At 37.5% G+C, this 22616-nt stretch overlaps 1 protein-coding gene across 2 annotated transcripts in view; it reads right to left on the reverse strand.

Moving 5' to 3' along the window:
* The window catches only part of LOC109390303 (sodium channel protein type 7 subunit alpha-like), a 25324-nt gene extending 3651 nt beyond the window's left edge, over window positions 1-21673 (reverse strand). The window contains exons 1-2 of one of the 2 annotated variants that reach the window (XM_019656606.1): window positions 21318-21673; window positions 2235-2470 (exon numbers count right to left, since the gene is read on the reverse strand). In XM_019656606.1, coding sequence (XP_019512151.1) covers window positions 2235-2470; window positions 21318-21327 — 246 coding nt within the window. In that variant the 5' untranslated portion in view covers window positions 21328-21673. Of the gene's footprint in view, window positions 1-2234; window positions 2471-21087; window positions 21280-21317 lie in introns of those variants that run through there. The other variant, XM_019656607.1, reaches the window with a different exon arrangement.
* Window positions 21674-22616: the final 943 nt, after the last annotated feature.

Here is a 22616-nt window from a genome sequence, read left to right on the forward strand (position 1 = left end):
TATAATACAACATACTATATACTAAAATGTCATATATTAAGTATAATCTCCTATATAGTTACTATTACATTATATATTGTGTAATGTATAATTATACAGAGGTGTATAATGGGGACCACATATTGCTGGTTATATTTGTGTATTTATACAAATATATTAGTGGACACAAATATATATTTGTCAATATCTTATGAATACATGTTCTAGATGGAAACTAAACTGTGCTATAATTTTCCTCAATAAAATACTTTTCCAAAATACAATATGTGGACATTTGGCTTGTATTGTAGTTACTTTCCCTCATTTCATTTTAAATGCAAAGAGAAAAATTTTAAAGTTCAAAGGAAATACATCTGATTATTTAAAAGGTGATTTCCGTATATTTTCCAGAACAACCTCAAACTTCACACAAGATCCATATGCAGCCAACTAGTTTTAATGTCATTGTGAAACAAGGTTTAATTCCTAATATAGTAATTTTTCAGTTAATGTTTAAGTGCTGTAATGTTTATTTAATTTTAGAATTACTAATTTATATGTCTTCTTTAACAGAATACACTGAATATATAATTCAAAATTTCAATAACTTTGTGTCATGATTAATATACTTTTCATACTTAGCTATCTTTGTAGTTTTTGGCTTGATTTTTCCAACCCCTTTTTTTTTCTTCAATAACAAACTTAGATTTGCCTACCACTCTGGATATAGTACAAAGAACTGGGAACTCTGTTATATTACTCTCTAAGGTTACTGTGTTATATCACATGTTATGACTTAAACATAGCAAAATCTGAAAGCAGAGATAATTGAGATAAGGACTTACATTTTCACTGAAATGTTCTCAAGGTTTTACAGGTGTTTTATGGCTAATATTTCATAATGCCCATATAGGTAACCAAGATACTGAAGTCTTTTTATCATACATATACTTATGCTGTAAAGTGCCAATACTCTTCCACCATGCAAAGTATTCAAAAGGGTTGTGTTTGTACATAATGATCACTTTGCCTTATATCCAGAATTCTTCTTGTTCAATTCCATTTCACCCATTTGTTAATATCATTGAATGCTCAACAAGAATATAAAATTACATTTGTCCAGAACAGGGCTAATCATCATCTCCTCCAAACTTGAACTTTTTAACAGTTATTTCATATTTGTCAGTAGCTCCACCATTCTTCCAGGTTAGAAATTTTGGCATTATTAGCTAGTCTTCAAATCCTGCTGTTTCTTCTTGGGTTTGTTACCTCTCTCTTTCCCTGGACAGTCCTATAATCCAGGCCTGGATTATTTTTTCTATTTCATTTTTCTGACCCTATCTCTTCCATACAATAATAATTAAGAAACCACCAGGTTAGCCTTACTTAAATATTGTGTTCATCACATCAGTCTTTTGGCCAGCACATTAAAACCATATTGATATCTTCATTATCTCATTTTTATTTCCCACAACTTGCAACACAGATGCAAGGGTTCCAGTTCTATCATCACTGCATCTTCTTCCTATTCCAGAATTAATCTCTGCTCTTTCCTGTTATAGATCTTCCCTTTGTTTCATTAATATTTGAACTATTCTCCAAGCTGTAACTCAAATTGTATTTCCTTAATGAAGACTTTTCCAGCTCTGTCAGTCCATACAGATCTCTGCCTTTCCTAAACATATATTTTTATTTTTTTTATTAGTTTCAGTATACATATTCTTATTTTTTATTATTCTGCACTTGTTCTTGGATTGTTCAAATATTTAATACGTTCCTCAAATCATTGTGGAGATAAAATAGGATGTGAATGTATGAGAATGAATAAAAATGAGAAATAAAACTTAGTTTGGCTTCATATCCCTAACTACTCAGTAAGCTCATCAAGTTGAACATTTGAAGTTGTTGTACATATCATGGAAATTTTACATTATAGTTGTTTTAAAATAGATAACTTGAAAAAGCCAGTCATCATACTTCCATAAAACAAATCATTATATTAAGGCATAACAGTATAGCCTACTGCTAAGTAAAGTAACCCTTGCAAACAAGTTAACCAACCAGGCAAGCATTTTTTATCATTTTTGATAAAAATCTCAAGTATGTGTGAAATTTCTTATGCAGTTTCCTATAAGTTAAAATTACTTTTTAGCTTATTCTTTGTTCTCTTTTTATCTTATCTTAATTACATTTTCTGCATGTGTGCAAAATAAAATAATAAAAATATAGTCACAATAAGTTCAATTAATCCTTACATTTTTATTCTGGTAGTATGGGTCCACGTCTTCCAAGGGTTCTGACACCATTCCTTGTGGAAGATTTCCATAAACAAATGGAAGCTCTTTTCCAACTTCCAAATCAGCATTTGGTTTTAAATCTTGATCTTCCTCACTGTGTTTTTTAACAATATGCTGTTCCATAAATTCAAGAGACTCTCTGGTGAAGGGGACAAGGCGCTTAGGTTCTGGGGAAGCCATTTCTGATTTTGCACCTGCAAGAAAAGTATTTTCTTTAGTTCTACATAAAATTTGGGTATACTGTATGAAGAAAAAGCTTAAATTATAAAAGTTTAGGATAGGAATAAAAGAGAACAGCAAACTGAATACATGCATTTAAAATAATTATTGAGTTCTTTAGAAATTTGAGTTGTTAATTAGGCTTTCTTACACTTAATATTAGACTTAATTTGTAAGGTCATTGACTAACTCATTCTGTTTCATTTACTTATGCACTGAATCCTTTTTCTTTTACTAAAATCTTCTTTTCCGTTTCTCCCTTATAATGAAAGAGCTCTAATGTTGTTAGGGATTTGGGGCGGGGGGAGGCAAATTCAATTTTTTCACTTTTGGCTGCATTTAACAACTGACTAGACTCTTCTTCCCTAACACAGTCTGCATTGGCTCTAAATCCCATTTTTCTTTTATACTTCTGATTACTTCCCTTGACTCAGTTCTTCCCCCCAAATTTTAACTTTGATATCCCTTAAAGTTCTGCCTCCCCACCTCTGTTGTATCCGTCTGTTTGTTGAATGCAGAGGCAAACACAGAGTTTTAATTACTGTAGACAGATACTTACCAAGTGCATTTCCCCAAACACTATCTTCCCTCAGTCATCTATGTGGCAATCCCACCAACGACAGTAACTTAATAAGTAAAAACAAAATTTATTGTTTTCCCCATAACTAGCACCACTCTTTAACCTTCTAGCCATGGTAAAAACAAAAGCACAAATACAAACTAATTATTTTGAAAATAACTCACGAAATGTGTCTTTGTCATCAACTCCTCTGAAGAAAATAATGTGCTTCCAATTATTTTTTCATTATTTATTTATTTAAATACTATCCATTGTTTATATATCTACATCAAGGTAAGTCATATTTATAATTCTGTATGTGGGTTGCGGTAGTAGTCTTTACAGGATTCCCTCTATTCTAGTCTTTACCTATTTCAAATCATTCTACAGGCCATTCAAATTTGTCTTCATTCAATATAATTTTATGCATCAGTTCCTTTCATGAGCTTGCTCTTTCCTCTCATATAAAAATACATCCTTTTGCTGATTTTCTCCCTCCCAATTCCTGTCAAAACCTACTCTTCAAGTGATTTTATTCAGTGATAAGTTATTATTCTTTATTCATTTCCCCTTAACCCTCTTTGTAATTTTATTATTGCAATTATGGATAAGAGATTTTGTACTTGGTATTGTGGCATTTTGTATGAGTATATTTTGTCTCTTGTAGTGCTGGCCTTAGCTGAATTCCTTCTACAATGTTTTCCTAAAACAAAACATCACACACAGATGTATACACATGCGCGTGCACACACACACATACACACACACAGCACCAGAATTTTACACTGCTGAGTAAAATTGAGTTGTTTAATAGTTTAGTTCATTACTTGTCTATTAATGGAAAGTAAGAAAAGATGTTAATCTTAATGAAGTATCCATTATTGTAAGAATCAGACTCCTACTGGTAGCTTAAATCAATAGTGTGTGGGAGATATTTTAAATATACAAATGACAGTCTCATAGACATCCAAGGAGGGAATGCACAGTCCAATTCCGTGTCCTGGCAAATAAAAATGGGAAATCAAGTACTGGGATGACTCCTTATATCTTTAATGGGATCACAGTTTTCTAGGCTTTTCTTTTCATTTCTACTGTATTCTATCTACAGAATGGCTTCGTTGCTTACTTCTAAAAATGAATGTGAAAAATGCCATCCCAGCCTCAACTTTATTTTTCAGTTTAAGTTCCCACCAGATGCCTATCTCAAAATCCTCTATCTCAAAAGCTGTAAATAAAAAGATACTCTTGACTGGTCTGGCACAACCTACAGATTTATTTCTCCTTGGTTCAGTCATTTGCTACCAGAGAGAGGGACTTTTCACAATAGCAATGGCTGCTTATGCTTAAGTCCCTCAAGGGATGATGTTACAAGGATGGGGTGTGAAGCAATTTTAAAGAGAGAAACATGGAACAGGAATGTTAACATGTATCTACTTAGAGCTCCCTTTCCAGACTAATGGTGTGAAAACTAACAATTGCTCACCTTAAAACTTACTAATTTTCTAAATATCTTGCTCAGTATCATGCACAAAACTAATATATGAAGAGATTATTAAGAATTATTTATATTCATCATATGTACACACAACACACATATTTAGTAACCTCTCACATATCAAACTTTATTGAGGGGAGTCAAAAGTTTTTGAATACAAGGGCCGGCCGAGTGGCTCAGTTGGTTAAGAGCTCGCTCAAGAGTTTGAGCTCTGAGCAACAGCGGTTCGAGTCCAGCCCGAGCTGAGCAGCCGCTGAGCAGCCGCTGAGCAGCCGCTGAGCAGCCGCTGAGCAGCCGCTGAGCTGCCAACAGGTAGCAGGATGGCTCAGCTAAAAAAAAAAAAAAGTTTTTGAATACATACAATTTATGAACACATGTTACGGATAATTGAAGTTTGCTCTTACATATGAAATCTTCTTCCTATAAAATATTTAATGAGCTTTCAAAATTGTATTCCTTACATGGGGTTCCTTGAATATATATTAAATAGTTTCTTAATGACTCATGATTATAGACTAGTATAAACAAACAAAAGAAATATAATCATGAACTTTGGAATTAGATAGACTTGCATTCAAATGCTAAATTTTGTTACTAATGTTCTGAGAGGTCTCAGCCTAATTACTTAATATTTTTGAACCTATCAGTCATAAAATTGGGATTCCTCTTTGAGTTAAATAAGGATAAAATAAAATAATATGGGCAAAAATGCCTAGTACAGTGATTGGCACATAATAGGTAGGATGTAAACATAAATTTAATTTGGATAAGATTTTCATATCTTAGAATGATGGGTGAAATCTAATAGAATAATATATAAAAATAATATATGTTTGGTTTTGAAATTTGGACCAAAACATCCTATCTGCAAAAGTACAGTAGAGAAGAGATATGGTTTTTTAAAATTAAATTTATTGGGATGACAATGGTTAGTAAAATTACATAGGTTTCAAGTGCATAATTCCATAATACACCTTCTATATGTCACATTTTGTGCTCACCACCCAGAGTGAGATCTCCTTCCATCACCATATATTTGACCCCTTTACCCTCTTCTATCATCTCCTCTCGCCCATGACGCTCTACTAACCACTAAACTGTTGCCTGTGTCTATGAATTTTTGTTTATTTGTTTGTCTTGTTCCTTTCAGTTTTATATCCCACATATCAGTGAAATCATATGGTTCTTGACTTTTTCCATCTGACTTATTTTGCTAAGCATGATAATCTCAAGATCCATCCATGTTGTCACAAATGTCAGTATTTCGTTTTTCTTTTGCAGTAGAGAAACTGCTGAAGGGTTTTACTTAATAGTGACCACAATATAAATCGATACTGATGTGTATCTGCCAAGAAAGCTATATAACCTTTATCTGTATCGAAGGAAGATGCAGGAGGCAGCCCTTCTCTATTCTGCTATAATCCATGACCATATGCAAAAGGCATGTACATAAATTGGAGGGTCCTCAAATAGAATCAGAATATTGATTAGACTCAAATCACACCATTGATAGACCAAAGAATGGAGGATATATTAGTTGAAGCAGAAAGTACTCAAGTAGAACATTATTTTTTTCAAAGAATCATAACAAAGCCTGTGTCATGTTTCCTCAAATGTAAACTTGAGAATCCCCCATGTATTTCATAAGGTCATAAAAGTTAAACAGACCATATACAGAATGTCTGCACAACTGTACTGACTCTAGCAGTGCTAATTCTTTCTCCCAACTCAGTCAGTTATTGCAGAAATCTTTTGTATACTTTGATGTTGAATGAAATTACTCTGGGTTGTTGACTATGTCAATGAATTGATAGTGGGCATTTTCTTCTATGGTATGACAAAGAACTGCAAGCACTTATCAGGTGGAATTGGCTTGCATCCGACTTCTTGATGGCTAAGGTCAGATGATGAATTATTAATTCTTAAGTCATAAATCAGTGAAAGCATTTCTGTGGGGAATTTATAAAATATGGTCTAGGCACTATGCTTTCCGGTGAGTGATCTTGATACAGTGCTAAAGCCTGAAAAATATAGAAAGCGTAACAGTAAATCTGTCCATTAGACTTCCCTTCTAAAAAAATCGAAAGCTAAAGTAAGCTTTTGGCAAGAATTGTATCAAAGTCAACTCATGTTTCGAATCTAACAAGTTTCAGTTGCACTAATATTTTATGTTATTGATGAAAGTGCAAGCCATGTCTCTTGGATACCAGTTAAAAGTAGAACCAACACCAGCCTGGAGAAAAGAGGTACATTCTTATAGAAAAATAATTCCCCTGAACACGATTTTCAAGCATTTGAGAATTAGCCAATATTTATCATAATTAAGGCAATTATAATTATGGTCACACTTACTGAATGACTACTATTTGCTAGGCACTAGACTAGATGTTTTTAGTTCTATTATCTCATGTTCTTACATATCCTTGTGATCACCATTTTACAAATGAGGAAACAAAGGTTGATGAGTTTCATGACTCCTCCATCACTCTAGATAGAGATTGTTGTGTGGTGAAGATAGATGCTAACCCAGATGTGTCTAAGTCTAAATTTGAGTACCTGTAAACTACACCACAAAAGTGGTTACAAATTGTAAATTTTTTAGACAAGTGTAAACAATTGATACCTCTGTAGGGCTACTTTAGAGATATCCAAAAACCCAACAGGCTTAATGGGATAATTTAGAGACTAATTTGCATCACTGAGTAGCTGACAAGTTGATGTCAGGTGGTATTTTCTGGAAATAACCTTTATGTAAAATTATGCATAATTTGGAGGGGAGGAGGTGCTGGCAAGCATGATGAGCCTCTACATAGACTTAGGGAATTTGTTAGTGTGTGAATTACATGGGAGACCTCCAGCAACTGAAGTGGAAAGGACCAGATAATGCAGATAATGACTTGTCCAGGGTCTCATGGAATGTAAGAAGTGACCACATGACCTTGGCCAAGCCAATCAAATGCATCAGCTCAAGATTTCAAATTTGGATTTGATGACACATAATAAGAAGGGAAGTTGAGAATTCACTATTGCAAGGGAGGCAAAAACTTCGGCAGCGACTTAAAGTTATTTGGGGAATGGTAGTAGTAACATAGCCAGTAACAGGGTTCAGTGCTATATTTTTGGTCATTTGAGCTGAAGTATCATTGATGCTCACTGGACTGGTTCTGCCATATGATCTTGGCTATGATTTATTCATCCCTCCTCTTTCCCCTTCCCTCCTCCATTTTCTTCTGTAGATGCCCTGATTTAGGATTATTTAGAGTTGAGTTTTAATCTATCAATGATTTCATTCCCCCCAGGCTGTTTTGCTACTGTCATTAAGCATAATTTGAAGCATTGGTATACTATAGGATCTACATAAAAAAACTTAGTCTATTTCTGATTTAGGATTATTTAGAGTTGAGATTCAATCTATCAATGATTTCATCCCCCCCAGGCTGTTTTGTTACTGTCATTAAGCATAATTTGAAGCATTGGTATACTATAGGATCTACATAAAAACTTAGTCTATTTCAAATCAGAATGAAAAATAGAGGTAATTCAATAATTGATACAAAGAAGTTCATGGAAATTTTTTTTTCAGTCTTTTCACCATCCAGGTGAGGATTCGCTTACTGTCAGTTGTTTTAAATCAAATTTAGACCCAATTTTCTATAAAGCCTTTGGAGCACGAGAGAGAGACAGCGCAAATGGATTGGGTTTTACTTTTCCTTTATGGATGTCCTGAAGTTTCGGTATTCTAGTTATGCTGATGGTATGGGTTTTGTATAGTACTGATTGTTTTCATCTTTGTTTGTTTTTTTGGGTGTTTTTGTACTGTATTGTTTGTGGAGCACATATGGGGATGTCCAGAATTCGGCAGTTCCCATTATCCATGTTTCCACACACTTCCTATATCCAAATAAATTTTGGATGGCTCAGTGATTTAAATGAAAAATAAAAAAAATTTAAAAAACCAAATAATAAAACTTATAAAAGAAACCACAAGTAATTGAATTTATAATAATTTAAAATAAAAGTCCTAGTTTAAAGAAGCAAAGTGTTGACTAGGATGTGAGAAAATAAGCACTTCAATAAACTTTTTTAGTAGTGTAAATTGGTACAGCTTTTCTAGGAAAATTTGACTCTAGTTCTCTAAATTAAAAAAAATACTGTATTTCCCCATGTATAAGACACACCTTAATTTTGGGGCCCGAAATTTGAAAAAAATGTAGGTATTACATAAAGTTATTGAACTCAAGTATTATTCATCATAAAATTCATACAACTCCTCATCACTTGTGGGAAATGCAAGTAAAAAATGTACAATCACTGTATAAGACACACCCAGTTTTTAGACCCCACATTTTTTGAAAAAGGGTGCATCTTATACATGGGTAAATACGATATAAACCTTACCCTAGCAACTTGAGCAGCAGGAACCTACCAATGGATACACCTCAAACCATTCATGTGCACAGGATTGTTCAGAGTAGTATTTTGAAGGCTAAGAATAGAAGCAGTCAACATGTTTCTCAGGTACAACTGTTAAAAAATACAGAGTACATCTTTATAAGGGACCATTGCTAATTTGTTATGCTTCTGTGATCATGTTTGTTTGTTTTTTTAAGTATGTGTGTGTAAAATTATTTTAAAAACAGAAACAGGTGTTAACTAGGAAATGATATGCTTCTTAATATCTCTATAAATTAAAAAAACTAGTATTAAGAGTTGATTTATAACTATGTATATAGATCACTGGTTCTGACAGTAAGGTCTATAAGATCTGGATTGTATCACTGACTGTCATACCATATAGAAAATATGGAATATGGGAGAAGTACCAGTTTAGGGATTAGGGGAATGAGAGATAATGTTCTGTATTTATTGGGTTTGAGGTGCATCTGAAATATCCAAAAGTAAAAATTCAGAGATTAATTGGTAATATGGATCTGGAGCTTAACAAATATAATTAAACTGTATATATGTGTGTATACACTTTATATACATATAGAATAAGTATATGTGTATATATGAGTGTGTATATGTATGTATATATATACATATATAGTATATGATTATATAGTTATGTGGATATATAAATAGCTGAAATCAATGGAGTACAAAATATCATGTGTACGTGTAAAATGTGTAAAATTCAAAAATGATTTCAAGCACAGCCCATTGAAAAGCATCTACCTATCATTTAACATTTATGATAAAAAACAGTTTAGAAAGCAAATGATTTTATATATCTCTGCTAATAAATGTTTTAAGTCACATGGATCAATTATTAATAAGGAATATCAGAGTTAAAATATTGAAAGCACTTAAAACTAACATATTATATATTAGGAGACGGTGATCACAGTGATTACTGGCTTCTCATCACAATAAAATAGATACCAGAAGACAGTGTAACAGTATCTTTAAAGAAAAACAAATGTGAAGCTAGAATTTCACATACAGCAAAAGTAACCCTCAGGAATGAGGACAAAATAAAGATATTTTTAGATGTTTCAGATGTAAATTTAGATCTTCAAGAAGAAATAAAGTGAAAGAGAAATGATAAATATGTGGGAAAGCATTAAAAATATATAAAGCATAATTACCAAAAAACTGGAAGCAGTCAGGGAATCAATCAAGAGAATAGATAGAAAAATAAAAACTACTGTATACTTATACGATAGAAAGAAAAGAAAAGAAAAGAAAGAAAGAAAGAAAGAAAGAAAGAAAGAAAGAAAGAAAGAAAGAAAGAAAGAAAGGGAGAGAAAGAAACAAATGAACTGCTGATACACATAAAAATGATGGAGTCCAAAAATATTATTAAAAGATTACAAACTACATGATCCACTTTATATGAAGTGATAGAACACACAAACATAATCTCTAGGAGTGGAGCAGGAATTGACTGGAAGGGATGATGGTACTTTCTGGAGTGGTGGTAGTGATCAACATCCTGTTTAGAGATTTGGAGCACACAAGTGTATACATTTGTAAAAACTGGTAGAATGATATCCTTAAGGTTTGTGCACTTTACTTTATTTTACCTTTTAAAAACCCATAAATAAAACTGTGTTATAGTTCCTTATATGAATTATTAGGTGTTTATGGGTGTGGTCTTTAAGTGGTTATCTTATTTTGAAAGACATCAAAAAATAATTGATGGATGGTTTGAGGAATGCATAGATAGCTATGTAACAAAGTAAATATTATAAAATGACAATTGAAGACTAGGTGTTCAATATTTGATGTTCCTTGTGTAGTTCTGTCTACTTTTCTATGTGTTTGAAATATTTTATAATAAGTACTTTAAAAAAATCTAGCTTCATAACTAATAAATATTTGGTTATGGAGCTAGGTCATCTACATTCAAATCTGGGCTTTAGAATTTTCTAACTGTGACCTTGAGCAAGGCACTTAACCTCTTCATGCCTCAGTTTACTCAACTGTAAAATGGGAATACTAAGAATACTTACCTCATAGGGTAACATAAGTATGCAAAGAGTTAATAAATATAAAGCACTGAGAACAGAGCCTTCCAGGTACTACACACTCAATAAATACTAGCCGTTACTATTTTTAATCCTTTAAAGTGCTGTATTTTTATGTTTTACCATCTTTTTAATTGAAATTACTGCCATATTCCCTGGAATTTATAAAGAAAATATGCAGGATATAATTAATTTCTTACTGATAAATCAAAGTAGTAATACTATTCAATTATAATCAACTGCAACACTGTGACGTCCTTAAATAAATTTAAAAAGAGCTCTACTTTTTACGTTTTCTTCCACTTAATTTATATGTCTCTCTTTTATCATCAGAATTTCATATATTTTGTTCTTTCTGCTTTCAAATTGTTTGCTTCTATCTGCTTCCTCTCCTAACAATTCCTCTCTAACTTGCGATGTGTAAACACCATAATAATGGGCTGTAAATGGAAGCCCAAAATCTCTGATGGAAAAAAAAAAATCAACCATACTATAAAAGTTTTGGCTCTTCATAAATCATCTTCCTTCTCCTTAACTCCAAGTCCCATTATTTGGTTATCCTGAGATATAGCTTAAAAGGTTGACATTGATGACTCCTAGATAAATATGGCAGAACATATGTCTCCTTAAAGTGCCAGGTTCCAGTAATGTTTAGAAAAAGCTGATGATATTCCTCTTTATTATAAGTATAATCCAAAGCATGTTGCAATTATTACTTGATGACTTGAGGTTCTAAGAGTAGAACTATTTCTAGGTGGGAGGATTGAATGACAGGCAGCTCGCTGGACAGACCTAACATCTGATAGAAAATAGCCATGCACTCCTGTGAATATACAAGTTCTAGTCTCCAAAATTGGCTCAGATTTCACTTCCTTTATCACACTACTGATTTATATGCTTAGATTCTTCTTGTACTTGCATCTCTTTACTCTAGTGTGGCTATTAGTTTATTTATTCCAACTTTTTTTTCTTGCCCCTGAGATTGTTTTGCTCTTTCCTAACTAAAATGGCTTGATTTAGCTCTTCTTTTTACATTCTCTGCAATTATGTTTTGTCCACAGTTCAGCCAACTTTGTCTAAGATTCCTCAATATGTGTCCCTGACCTAGGAATGACCTACTCTGGGTCGAAGTTCTGTGCTTTTTTTGGTGGTTTCACATTTTCTGGTTGCTCAACACTATCCTTCTTTAGTTCCCTTGTCCTGACCCCTCTCAGACCTCTTGTAGCACATTACTGAAATATGCTCTCTTGGGAAAGAAGTTGTAAACAAGTCTGTCTGTCTGTCTGTCTCTCTCTCTCTGCATACATATGAATGTGATCATCTGTACTAATCATTAATTCTATATTTTAACATTTTATTAATAATTTCAGATATATTTTTAAAAGTGAGCTCCAGTTTTCCTTAAAAGATTGTTCTTTGCAGTTTGATATGTCATGCAGGTCAATATGAGACTGAAATTAAAATCATCTCCAACACTGGCGGACCTAGATTCTAAAGAGTGTTTGTCCAATATTCTAATAATCTGATAATAATTAATGTCTCTCTTCTTGAAGGAGACATTAGCTTCAGAATGACACTTAGCTTCAGAATGACACAGTCAATATGATCAGAAGTCCATAATCGATGTCAGGTAACAGTCTCCCTATCTGCATCTGACCGCCAATTTACCAAGAACAACGAACATAAGGAAAACTTAGTGGCAGTTGAAACACCAGGAAAGGACGCAGATCACCAGGGATAAGACCCTAGTAAGACTCTCCTGACTCACTCACAAATGCCACTATGACACTGATAAAGACAATAGAATGTGAGGCTGCTAGGAAGACAAAAATAGAACTGATTCTGCCTTAAATATTTCTACTCGAATCTTCTAAGACAACAAAGTTTTTGGTTTCCTACCAGTGAGTCTGAGAAAGTGGTTTAACCCAACATGCCAAACCACTCAATGTCTCCAATTTCTCCAGATGTTTTTCAAACTTCTACTGCTTTGCGAAATTGGCCTCTAAGATTTCTGAATTACCCCCTTGTTAGGTCAACAAAATGAGCAAGTTGTAGAGGTGCCAGGATCTTCCTAGAGTTGTATTTCTGGTGAGCCCAGTCTGTCAGATCCTTGACCAAAAATTCCTGGCCAGCGGCCATGTTAGGGCTGAACAAGTAAAAGCACCCTTTGCCACTTACCAATGGAATGCATATGGGGGTTTTATCATGCAACCAGATTCTATAACTTCCTTTCAACCCTGAAGTCCTTGATGCATCTGGTTCCCCTGAGATGCAAGACCGGATTTCAATTTCTGTTTAGTAAAATCCAGAACTGGAACTCTTCCTGGAACTCTTGGGGACCATTCACAACCAGCTGGCCTCCCTAAGCATCCTCTTAGTCTGCAGTGAGTCTGTGAGATTTCTTTAAACTTTCATTGTTGCCCAGTTTCTGAGCAGTGGAACTAAGCTCACAGATCCAGAAACCATGCCCTGAATCTGTGACTGGATGAAAGAGTTCTGAACCAGTTGTCATATAAGGCCAACCACAAACTCCTAGCACCTAGTCTGGCTCTGGGTTAGCCTGAGACGAATACAAGACCTTCAACAATGTATCAGACTCTGGGTGGCTGGCAAGAAGCGACAGTGTCAAATCTGCAGTTCATGATTCTGGGACCTCTGAGAGGACCAAGAAGGCGAAAGGACAGTGGCCTCTGATCAATACCCTGTTACTGAGCTGTAGGGGAAGAAAATCCTCTCAGTGCAGCTGATTTGAATTATACCCGCTTTCGACTGCCTATTAGAAATCTCCTGGTGCTGATATTGAAAATCTAGACAGACAATTTCAGAATACGGGGAGGGACCCCTGGAGATGAATGTAATGCAGCCTGCCAGACAGAAATATTCCTTTGGATGATAGCTAAGCTTCATCCAACCACCTTTATAAAGCAAGCAGAGAAAGAGACACCATTATATTTTCTTTGGGTATTTTTTTGTTGTCTCACATCCTAAGTGTGAGAGATACAACATATACAGAATTGCTGAGGCAAATGCCTGCTTTGGAACATCATTTATCCAGAAGATCCACATTCTTTTCACCTCTTTGGGCACCTTCGCTCCATCAGCTCTAGAATTTCCTCATCCTCTGGGAGCCTGTTTGGCAATGGCCTTACCTGATGTTGCCATTCTGCCATAGATGTCCTGGTGCAAAACGGCTCTAAAGCTTGAAATCAAAGAAGTGCAGCTGGTAAATCTACCTTATCCTGTTGCCCCCAGTTTGCTCCAAGAGAACTAATCTCTTTTTCTTTCCACTCTTTCCTCTTGTTTCCAGCACATCCAATCTCATATTTCTGTAGCGTGATTAGAAGTCATGGGTTCTGGGGACAGTTGGTTTTAATGCTTGCTGGTATGAACTAATTTTTCATGGCATTATCTTTCCTTTTCAAAAGCATCCTGAGCTGGATGATAAATGACACAGCCTCACAATCAGCAAGCCAATGTTTGGCCTCTGTGTAGCTTAGTTCCCGGGAAAGAGACTGTGTGGCTAGCATTCTGTATCAACAACTGCAGCTGCATCTTCTTCAAGATAATGAAGGATAGTGAAGAAGGGGGTTGCCAAAAGTCAATGTTTTTCCTGTTTCCTTCTCCCACTCCCTATTGCTTGCTCTGTCCCTCAGTTGATTCCCAGAGAACGGCCAGCCAGTAACACAATCAGGCTATGGAGACAGATTGTGACAATCCAGGGCAGTCACAGCCTGCTCACTTTCATGTTTCCCACAGTAGGGAAGAAACTACAGCATCTAAATCATCAACCTCTATGCTTTGTGGGAAACTGGATTTAATCCGAGGGATGAAAAACAGATGCTAGATTAGCTTTGCCAAAGAGAACCATGAAATGTTCTACTCTCTAACAGATTACATATATTTATTTATTCTCCTAATTTATTTACCAAAAGATTTAGGGTACCTTACAATGATGTAGGCCATAGAGCAAGGTAATGTAAATTAGGAAAAAATGAAGCAAAACAAAACAAAAAAACCCAGGACAATCGACCCATACAGTAAGAATAATATCCCAGATCCCAAATGCCAACTTCATTCTGACATGGAATAGGAAAAAAATGACTTCTCATTTAGTTTCCAACTATTCTGAAACAATTATACTTTCTATCAGCCATGGACAATGCATTAAGCTTACTGCACCAATGAGATTCAGATAATCATAATTAAAACAAAAGTAATGTTGGGGCAGCCGAGTGGCGTGTTGGTTAAGAGCTGGCTTGGGATGCCAACTTTGTGCAGCAGGGCCCCGGTTCGGATCCCACATATGAGGGCCAGTGACACTGCCCCCTACAGCCAAGATGGTGAACAACAGCTCAACCTGGAGCTGGGCTGCCGTGAGTTGCCGGCGAGGGCGTAGGCTGCAGCCCCTGCTGCTGTGGGCTGCCATAAGCTACCGTGTGTGGCTGGCAGCCAACGTGAGCAGCCAGCAGCCACCGTGAGTGGCCGTCCAGAGGCCGGCGACTGATCTGCCTCACCGGGGAGGAGCGCAATGATGGTGCCAACTTGAGCCAGTGAAGCAACGTCCTCCACAACTAGACTGAAGAACCAAAGAACAGCAACTTGTCTGCTCCCCTTCCCCGATTCCCCAACACTGTTCCCCTCTCCTAATTCCCCAATAAAATCTTTAAAAAAAATAGTAATGTTAGTAATGATAAAAGAGTTAACTTGGGACTAGAAGATACTGCATGTATAAGTGAAGGAGACAAACTTAATGTGATCATTAAATGGAAACTATACTGCTGAGAAGGTAGAAACCACACTTGCTTTAGTGAAGACCAATTGAGATCGACATTTTTGTGCATTGGGGCTATTTGACTGTACTTTATAGATACATTATGGACTACTTATATTTCATTTTTCCCACATTCCATGATGACTCACAGCTAAATTCTCTGATGCAGAGCCTTTTCTGTTAGAGATCTCTATCATCTTTTTTTTTTTCCTCCAGGGTTTAGAACACAAATGATATTAGATGCATTGTTTTTTTCTTATGGAGAATACAAAAATATTATCATTGTCTTTTAGAAAACAGAAGGCTATCAAGAAAGAGGACTGAAAAAAAAAAGAAACAGGACTGAAACTCATGAGATTCTGAAAAGTATGGATAAGATTAAAACAATCAAGAATTTTAACAGTAAAACTTCAGAGACATAACTGAGACTCTCCTCAGTGGATGCGACCTTTGACAGCCTAGTATGGATGGAAAGGGCCCCCTCACACAGTTCTGGTGAGAGTATAAATAAGTGCATTTTTTTTTCTGAAATACTGATTGTCAACAGTTTCTAAAACAAATTTACATGTACTCTTTGGCCCCCAAATTAAACTGTCCTATTAATATTCTTGCTGAGTTTGAGAAGTCATATTTGCAAAGATGGTAATCACAACATACTTATAATTTCAAGGACTGAAAACAATCAAAGTGTCCATCCAAGGAGCTAATACCATAAATTCTAATTGGTTGCTATCATGAAACTCTATTTAGTAATCATGAAAAATGTGATATATCTGTGCTCATATGGAAAGATTCCCCAAGTAAATTATTTAGTGAAAAACATAATGTTGAGAATGGCTTCCATTGTTGACCTTTGAATAGAATATTCTATAAGGATTACATACATAGCGTTATTCATGCTAGCACCTGCATAAGGTTTCCTCCCTGGAAGGAACTAAACTGCTGTATCTATGGGGAGGAACTGAAAAGGTATCAGGGAATTCTCTCGCTTTCTGGTTAATGTTTCTATGCTACTTGAACGTAATATACCATGTATGTATTACTGAAATCCAGAAATGGAAAGCTTACATCCTGAAGGCTTGGGATTAAAGGACAGACTGACCAGAATGTCATCCATCCACCTGGAATTTTGCAGCTGTCTGTTCCCCTTTACTTCAACCTACTTATTTTTCTGCTTTGGGATTATTTTTCCACTTGAGCTACTTACTTCCTGTGTAACTTTGATGATCTGACTCCTACTCTTTAATTCTTCTGGGAATACAGTCTATCTGGCCTGCCTTAATTGCTTTTCTTTCCCTTTGTCCCTGGACCTGGATTCTGCCTGCAGCTGTTTTTGCTCCCAGGTCAGCCTATTTTGGCTTCAACATATCCGCTTAATTCTGGACTCCACTGCCTCACTCACAATCTCAGCCAACACATTCCTAGAATATGTCATCTTGCAGAGGAAAATTGTAGATAATTTTCTTAAAAATGTAAATATGTATTGCCATTTTGCTTTTATTATATTTTTGAGGAATTTTAATCCAGGCGGACTTCTGGATTCAAAAACTAGGAAAACAGTCTTGTAAAGAAGCACCAGCAAAAACCAAAGGGGCAGATGTCATCTCTCCTCAAATAAAAAGCTCTCTTCTGAGAACTGAAATTCGCCTCAAAATCTGGTAAACTTGGATTCTACTGTTGGGTTCATTAAAATAATCAAGAGCTGAGGTCTTTGCAAATGTCTTCTTTCCAGGGAGGAGGAGTGCAGATCGTATGCGTTCAGAATGGTACAACTTATATTGAGGGGAAGTGATCTGGACAAATGTCGCATGACAAAGTCTTCGTGTCTAGTCTCAAATTCACGTACAAGTATGAGCCCAAGGAAAGCTCAGCGGATGTTCTGGTGCCTCGAGGGGAGGTAGGACACAGTAAGTCTCTGTGAGAGACAGTCTCACCAGGGTGAGCCATTGTGACTGGCAAGACAATGGAGGCAGGGAAGGGGTTCCAGGAACATGAAGAAAAGCTGTCTTGGTGTTAAGTATGCCCACTTGAGCTGCTCTATGGCAACCTCATGGTTCACTAGCAGGGTCCCTTGTTTCTGCGGATCTGACAACTATTTCCAAGCTGCGCCTGCCCAGCCCAGCCCACCAAAACAAGAATATTGGGGAAAGGCCAGAAATCTTTCCAGAACTAGCTGTTCTGTGAACCTAGTCAGTAAGACTCTTGACAAGAAAAATCTGGCTAGAGGCCATTTAAGAGCTCAAGAGGGAAAAATGTATTGTTGCCCCTGTTAGAGTATTACAAAGGAGACTTTGTTATGCATGTAACTTCCATAATGAGCGGCAATCCTGAGACCTTTTGACCTATGGTTTTAGATGCCACTGGATCTGTGGAATATAAAATTTAAAAAAATAATATAAAATCCAGAGCAGGTATATCCATTGGAACCTTGAAGGCCTCCTAACGCTGGCGATTTACCTCTACTCCTGATCACTCTTGAAGGGTTGGTCTGATTTACTGCCACCCCCAAAACTACTCTAGCTTTTCAAATGCGAAACCAAACAGAGATACCGACCACGTCTCAAATTTCAGAGAAGCCAGAAAGAAGCCTTGGAATATATTAGGGCAAGGCTAGATATGGATGAGAGCCAATGTTATAACCTGTACTCAAGTGCTTAGACCATGCAGCCTCTGGGAGAACTCAGAGCCTCACTCTGGCATTTAGAGCAGAAGGGAAGGAATATTCCACTCAACACCATATGTTCAACGAGGGACTATAGCCCCCAAATCATCATCCTCTGATTTTCTAGGTTAAAACCAAATACCCCATCCTAATTTTAGACTTTTAAAACCTGTATTGCCCTGGGCAGGGCCTTAGCTTCAGAATTCTCATCAAGCTCTTGTTTGATGCTGATACAATCAGCTTGGCACCTGGCTGCCACCACATAGCTGGTTATCCTCAGCCAGCAGCAGGCCGAGTCAATTCGACAGAAATACTGTGCCTACAACAGGGATATCTGTTTGCCAAACGGGGGTACGCCCATCAACATGGTGTATAACCAGAATAGCCTGGTTTAGAAATAGCAAGGATTGAACAAATGGAACATGGAAATCACAATCCCAGCTGGGCCAGAGGATAGGGATCAGTTGAAAAACATCCCCAGAAGTGATCAGTTGAAAACTGTCTCTTCAGGCTTACAGGTTCCCTCTTTCAGTGTTGTGGAGGTGAGCCTTGCTTACCTGGCCTTGGTTAGCGCACACTAACAGAAGAGAAGGAGACCAACTCAGGGAAAAATGAGATCTGTCTGTATAAGCCAGTGTCATAGGATGATGGGTGAGCTAGTCAGGGTGGGCAGCGTTTACAGATGTCCTCTCCCAGCTGACCAATCTTTATGTTGGTGAGTGGAAATAATGGGACCAGGCTCTCAGAAATCAAGAATGTTCCTTTTATGCTAATACCTTCACCATAAACTTTCAAGGGGCAGTCTACGGTGGTAGGCATAGGACTGTGGGTCAGTCTCTGTGCCCCAGTTGTGGTACAGATCCTGTCATAATGAGATCTAGGGCAGGGGTATAGTAGCATACTTCTTCCCTAAGTAAGGATTGAGCAAAATACTCTTGTTTTCTTTTCCAGTGTGCTTCCAGTGTGTTTATCCTCCCTGGTCAAAATTTACTGGAGTTTGTATCCACTTTCCTACCAGAGCTTCTCCCACAGGAGGCTGTGAGACAGGAGGCCCAGTTCCCAGGTATGCGCCCTACCGCCCACTCTCCAACGGAGACCGGTATGCAGTGGCAGGTCCTGGGGCCTGTCCATGTCACCTGGGATCTGTTGGTCCCTTGTCCTGAGCCTATGTCCAATTTTAGGTTTTTCTCCTACTGTTTTAAACACATTGATGGGAAAGAAAGGGCTCACAGTACCTCTCCCCTGAGTGCAGGGTTTTAATGAACCCTAGCAGTCAAAAGTCAAGTATTTATACCTAAACTTTGATTTCTCATGTATTAATTAATGGACCAAATAAATTCAGCAATATCCAACATATTCAATGATTTCACCCCAAGGAAGTAACACCACATACCTAAAGCAAAATTTAAAACTAAAATGAGAGTGCAAAACATATTTTGAGAGTATCCAAAGGTACTTAAATATGAAGTGTTAGCTAAAGCACACAATTCTGTGAGGATGGAAGCTCCTAGGTTAGAATATACTTTAAACAGTACAGGCGGCAAGAGATCCTGACCTGCATTTGAATACCTCTGCCTCTAGTGCAGTCTAGTGAGACCTGTCAAAGCCCCTTTTATTCGTATATTGAACTTAAAATGAGAGTTAGAATAATGACATGGATAAAAACACAGAACAATTCCTTTTATAAGCAATAGTTACACATATTACCTTCAAGAAACCCTTCATGTAATCTCTGTCATTTAGTCCTTACCAAGATATGTAAGTTTTCGATGTTTCATTTAAAAATGAGAAAAATAAAGCTTAATCAAAAGTTAAATAATTTGCTGCATTTTCATAAAAATGGAAATCAAGCTTTATCATTCTAAATTCCAAAGTTTTCCTCATTGGACTTCCAGCTCATCATTGATTAGCTAGGTAATTACCGGCTAATTACGCCTCATGGGCCTTATCTTCTTTACATAACTTTAATTAGGGTTCATCAGGGGAGGTCTGGTGCCCAATGTTCTGTTTATTATAAGGCCCAGCTTCCATCTATTTTACCATGAACTACTCTCCTGAAAGATAGCCAGGGAGAAAAAATATCCACAGAAAGCACCACCCAAACTCCTTCCCATTTCAAGAGATTTTTCTGACCAGTATCCAAACTTGCCTACATCGTTTCCATCAGTGTGTCATTCTACCTGTAGTCATCATTGGTCCTGCTTTAGGTCCTGAGAGCCTAACTATTGGAGGCAACATATAGCCAGAGTCACCATGAATACATCATCACCTCTAAAAGAAAATCTCCCGAAGGTATGCATTTTACAGAGCTAAACAATAAAAAACAAACAAACAAACAAACCTGTTGATCCAAAAGATACCAAAATTCCCAGTGGTTTAAACTGGGCACACCATTTCCCATTCATATGCATGCCTCTAATTTTATACTGTCAATTCTTACATGAAAATCACCATTCTTGAAATCACTAAGTTACTCAGAATAAAAGACGAGATTCCTTAGATGTTATCCTCCATCCTGCATACATTTTTACTCCTTCGATTCTATCATTGTGTCATGTAACCTAAAAACCACTGCCATATAGGGTTTCTAGAAATTTTACACTCACAGATCATCTTGGTTTCAGAAGCTTACCTGGTGGGATGAGAAAACTGACCACACATGCAGTGCCGAGCGAACAACCACAGGCCACTGCTGCTCTTGGAAGTAGCTCTCTTAATTTATGTCCAGAATCTTAATCTCCTGCTGGGCACCTAGGGGTCTGTGTAGGGTGGGGCTGGCATGGGATGGGTGGGAAAGACTGGCAGCAGATGGCGGCTATTATCATCCTAGGACTGGGCACACAGCAAGAAAAAGGCACTTACTTGCTACCATGTGAGGGGTCTCCACCAGCACCTCAGGGAACCCTGAGAAGAGGGGCTCCTTGCAGCCCTTTTCTCCTGTTGGGCTCCTCTTTCTGATTTCTCTGGTTTCCTGGGCTGTGGTTGCTTAGAAGGTGTTGCTAGGCTGGCTGCCCTTCACAAGCAGATGCCACCCAGGCCACGAAGGCTAGGTAGTAAACGGCCCCACTGAATTGCCAGCTAGCAACCGAGCCTCTGGGGCTGCTGCCCAGCCTCTGACCCACAGACCCCCTCCTGCCAGTTGCGCAGTGGAGCCGCGCCCACCGCCTGGAAGCTGGTTTTGTATCTTTCCCACTACTCCCTCCCCTCTCCCAGCCACACCACCTTCTTCCCCGCCCTCATCTCCAGGCCTGTGCTCGACTTCGACCAGACCCGGCGTGGGCGTGGTGATGTTGACAGAACCCGGCTGCAGCGGCTACAGCAGCAGGAACGGCCGCAGCTGCGGCGTCTTTTCTGCCAGCTGCTGTCGGGAGGGAAGGGAAGAGAAGAGAGGGATCCGTGAGGAGGTGGAGCGGGAAGAGGGCCAGGGCTTGAAGAAATGGAGAGGCGGGATGAAGGGATGCAGGGAAGGTAGTAAGGGAGTGGAGGGGGGAAGGTGGAATGAGAACAGGAGGGAGAAGACAGGGAGAGTGAGAAAGCGGGGCTGCAAACTCGGGTTCTTTACCTCCTTGCTTTGTCTCTCCCCGTGCCTAGCTGCCCCAGTGGAGCTTGCCAGGGGCAAATGTGTCAGCCTGCAATATTCATATCTGGACATCATTGTAGGGTGTGTGTGTGTGTGTGTGTGTGTGTGTGTGTGTGTGTGTGTGTGTGTGTGTGTAGGTGTGCAGCTGTTTAGGAAAAAAATGGAAAAATGGGCTGGAGCTACGATAATCTAGATTCCTTTTCCACTCTGGTGTATTTAAAAAGTGGGGCAGAAGAAAAATTATGCACTTGGGGAATTTTTGAAAAACTGGAGGGCAACAGAGTAATTTGGCAGTGAACGGAAGAGCTGTTGAAGCTTCTTTCTTCCCAAAGGAAGTTTGGAAAATGTTGTCACACTACAGAACATTCACTTTATAATCCTATCTTGTTCGGAAAAGGTACAGTTTCCTTAAAAAAAAAAACATTTCTGCAACACACCAAGAAAAGATAACAAGAATGAGGAAAAGGGAAAAGAAGTCACGTGTATTTATAAGAGATTCAAATTTTGTATTCCAAGGTGTAGAGCAGAGGAGTAAAGTGGAACGAAGCTAACACTGGTTCTGTGCAAACCATGTCAGGGAT

This window comes from Hipposideros armiger, unplaced genomic scaffold (assembly GCF_001890085.2).
Source record: "Hipposideros armiger isolate ML-2016 unplaced genomic scaffold, ASM189008v1 scaffold_263, whole genome shotgun sequence".
Taxonomy (NCBI): Eukaryota; Metazoa; Chordata; class Mammalia; order Chiroptera; family Hipposideridae; genus Hipposideros; species Hipposideros armiger.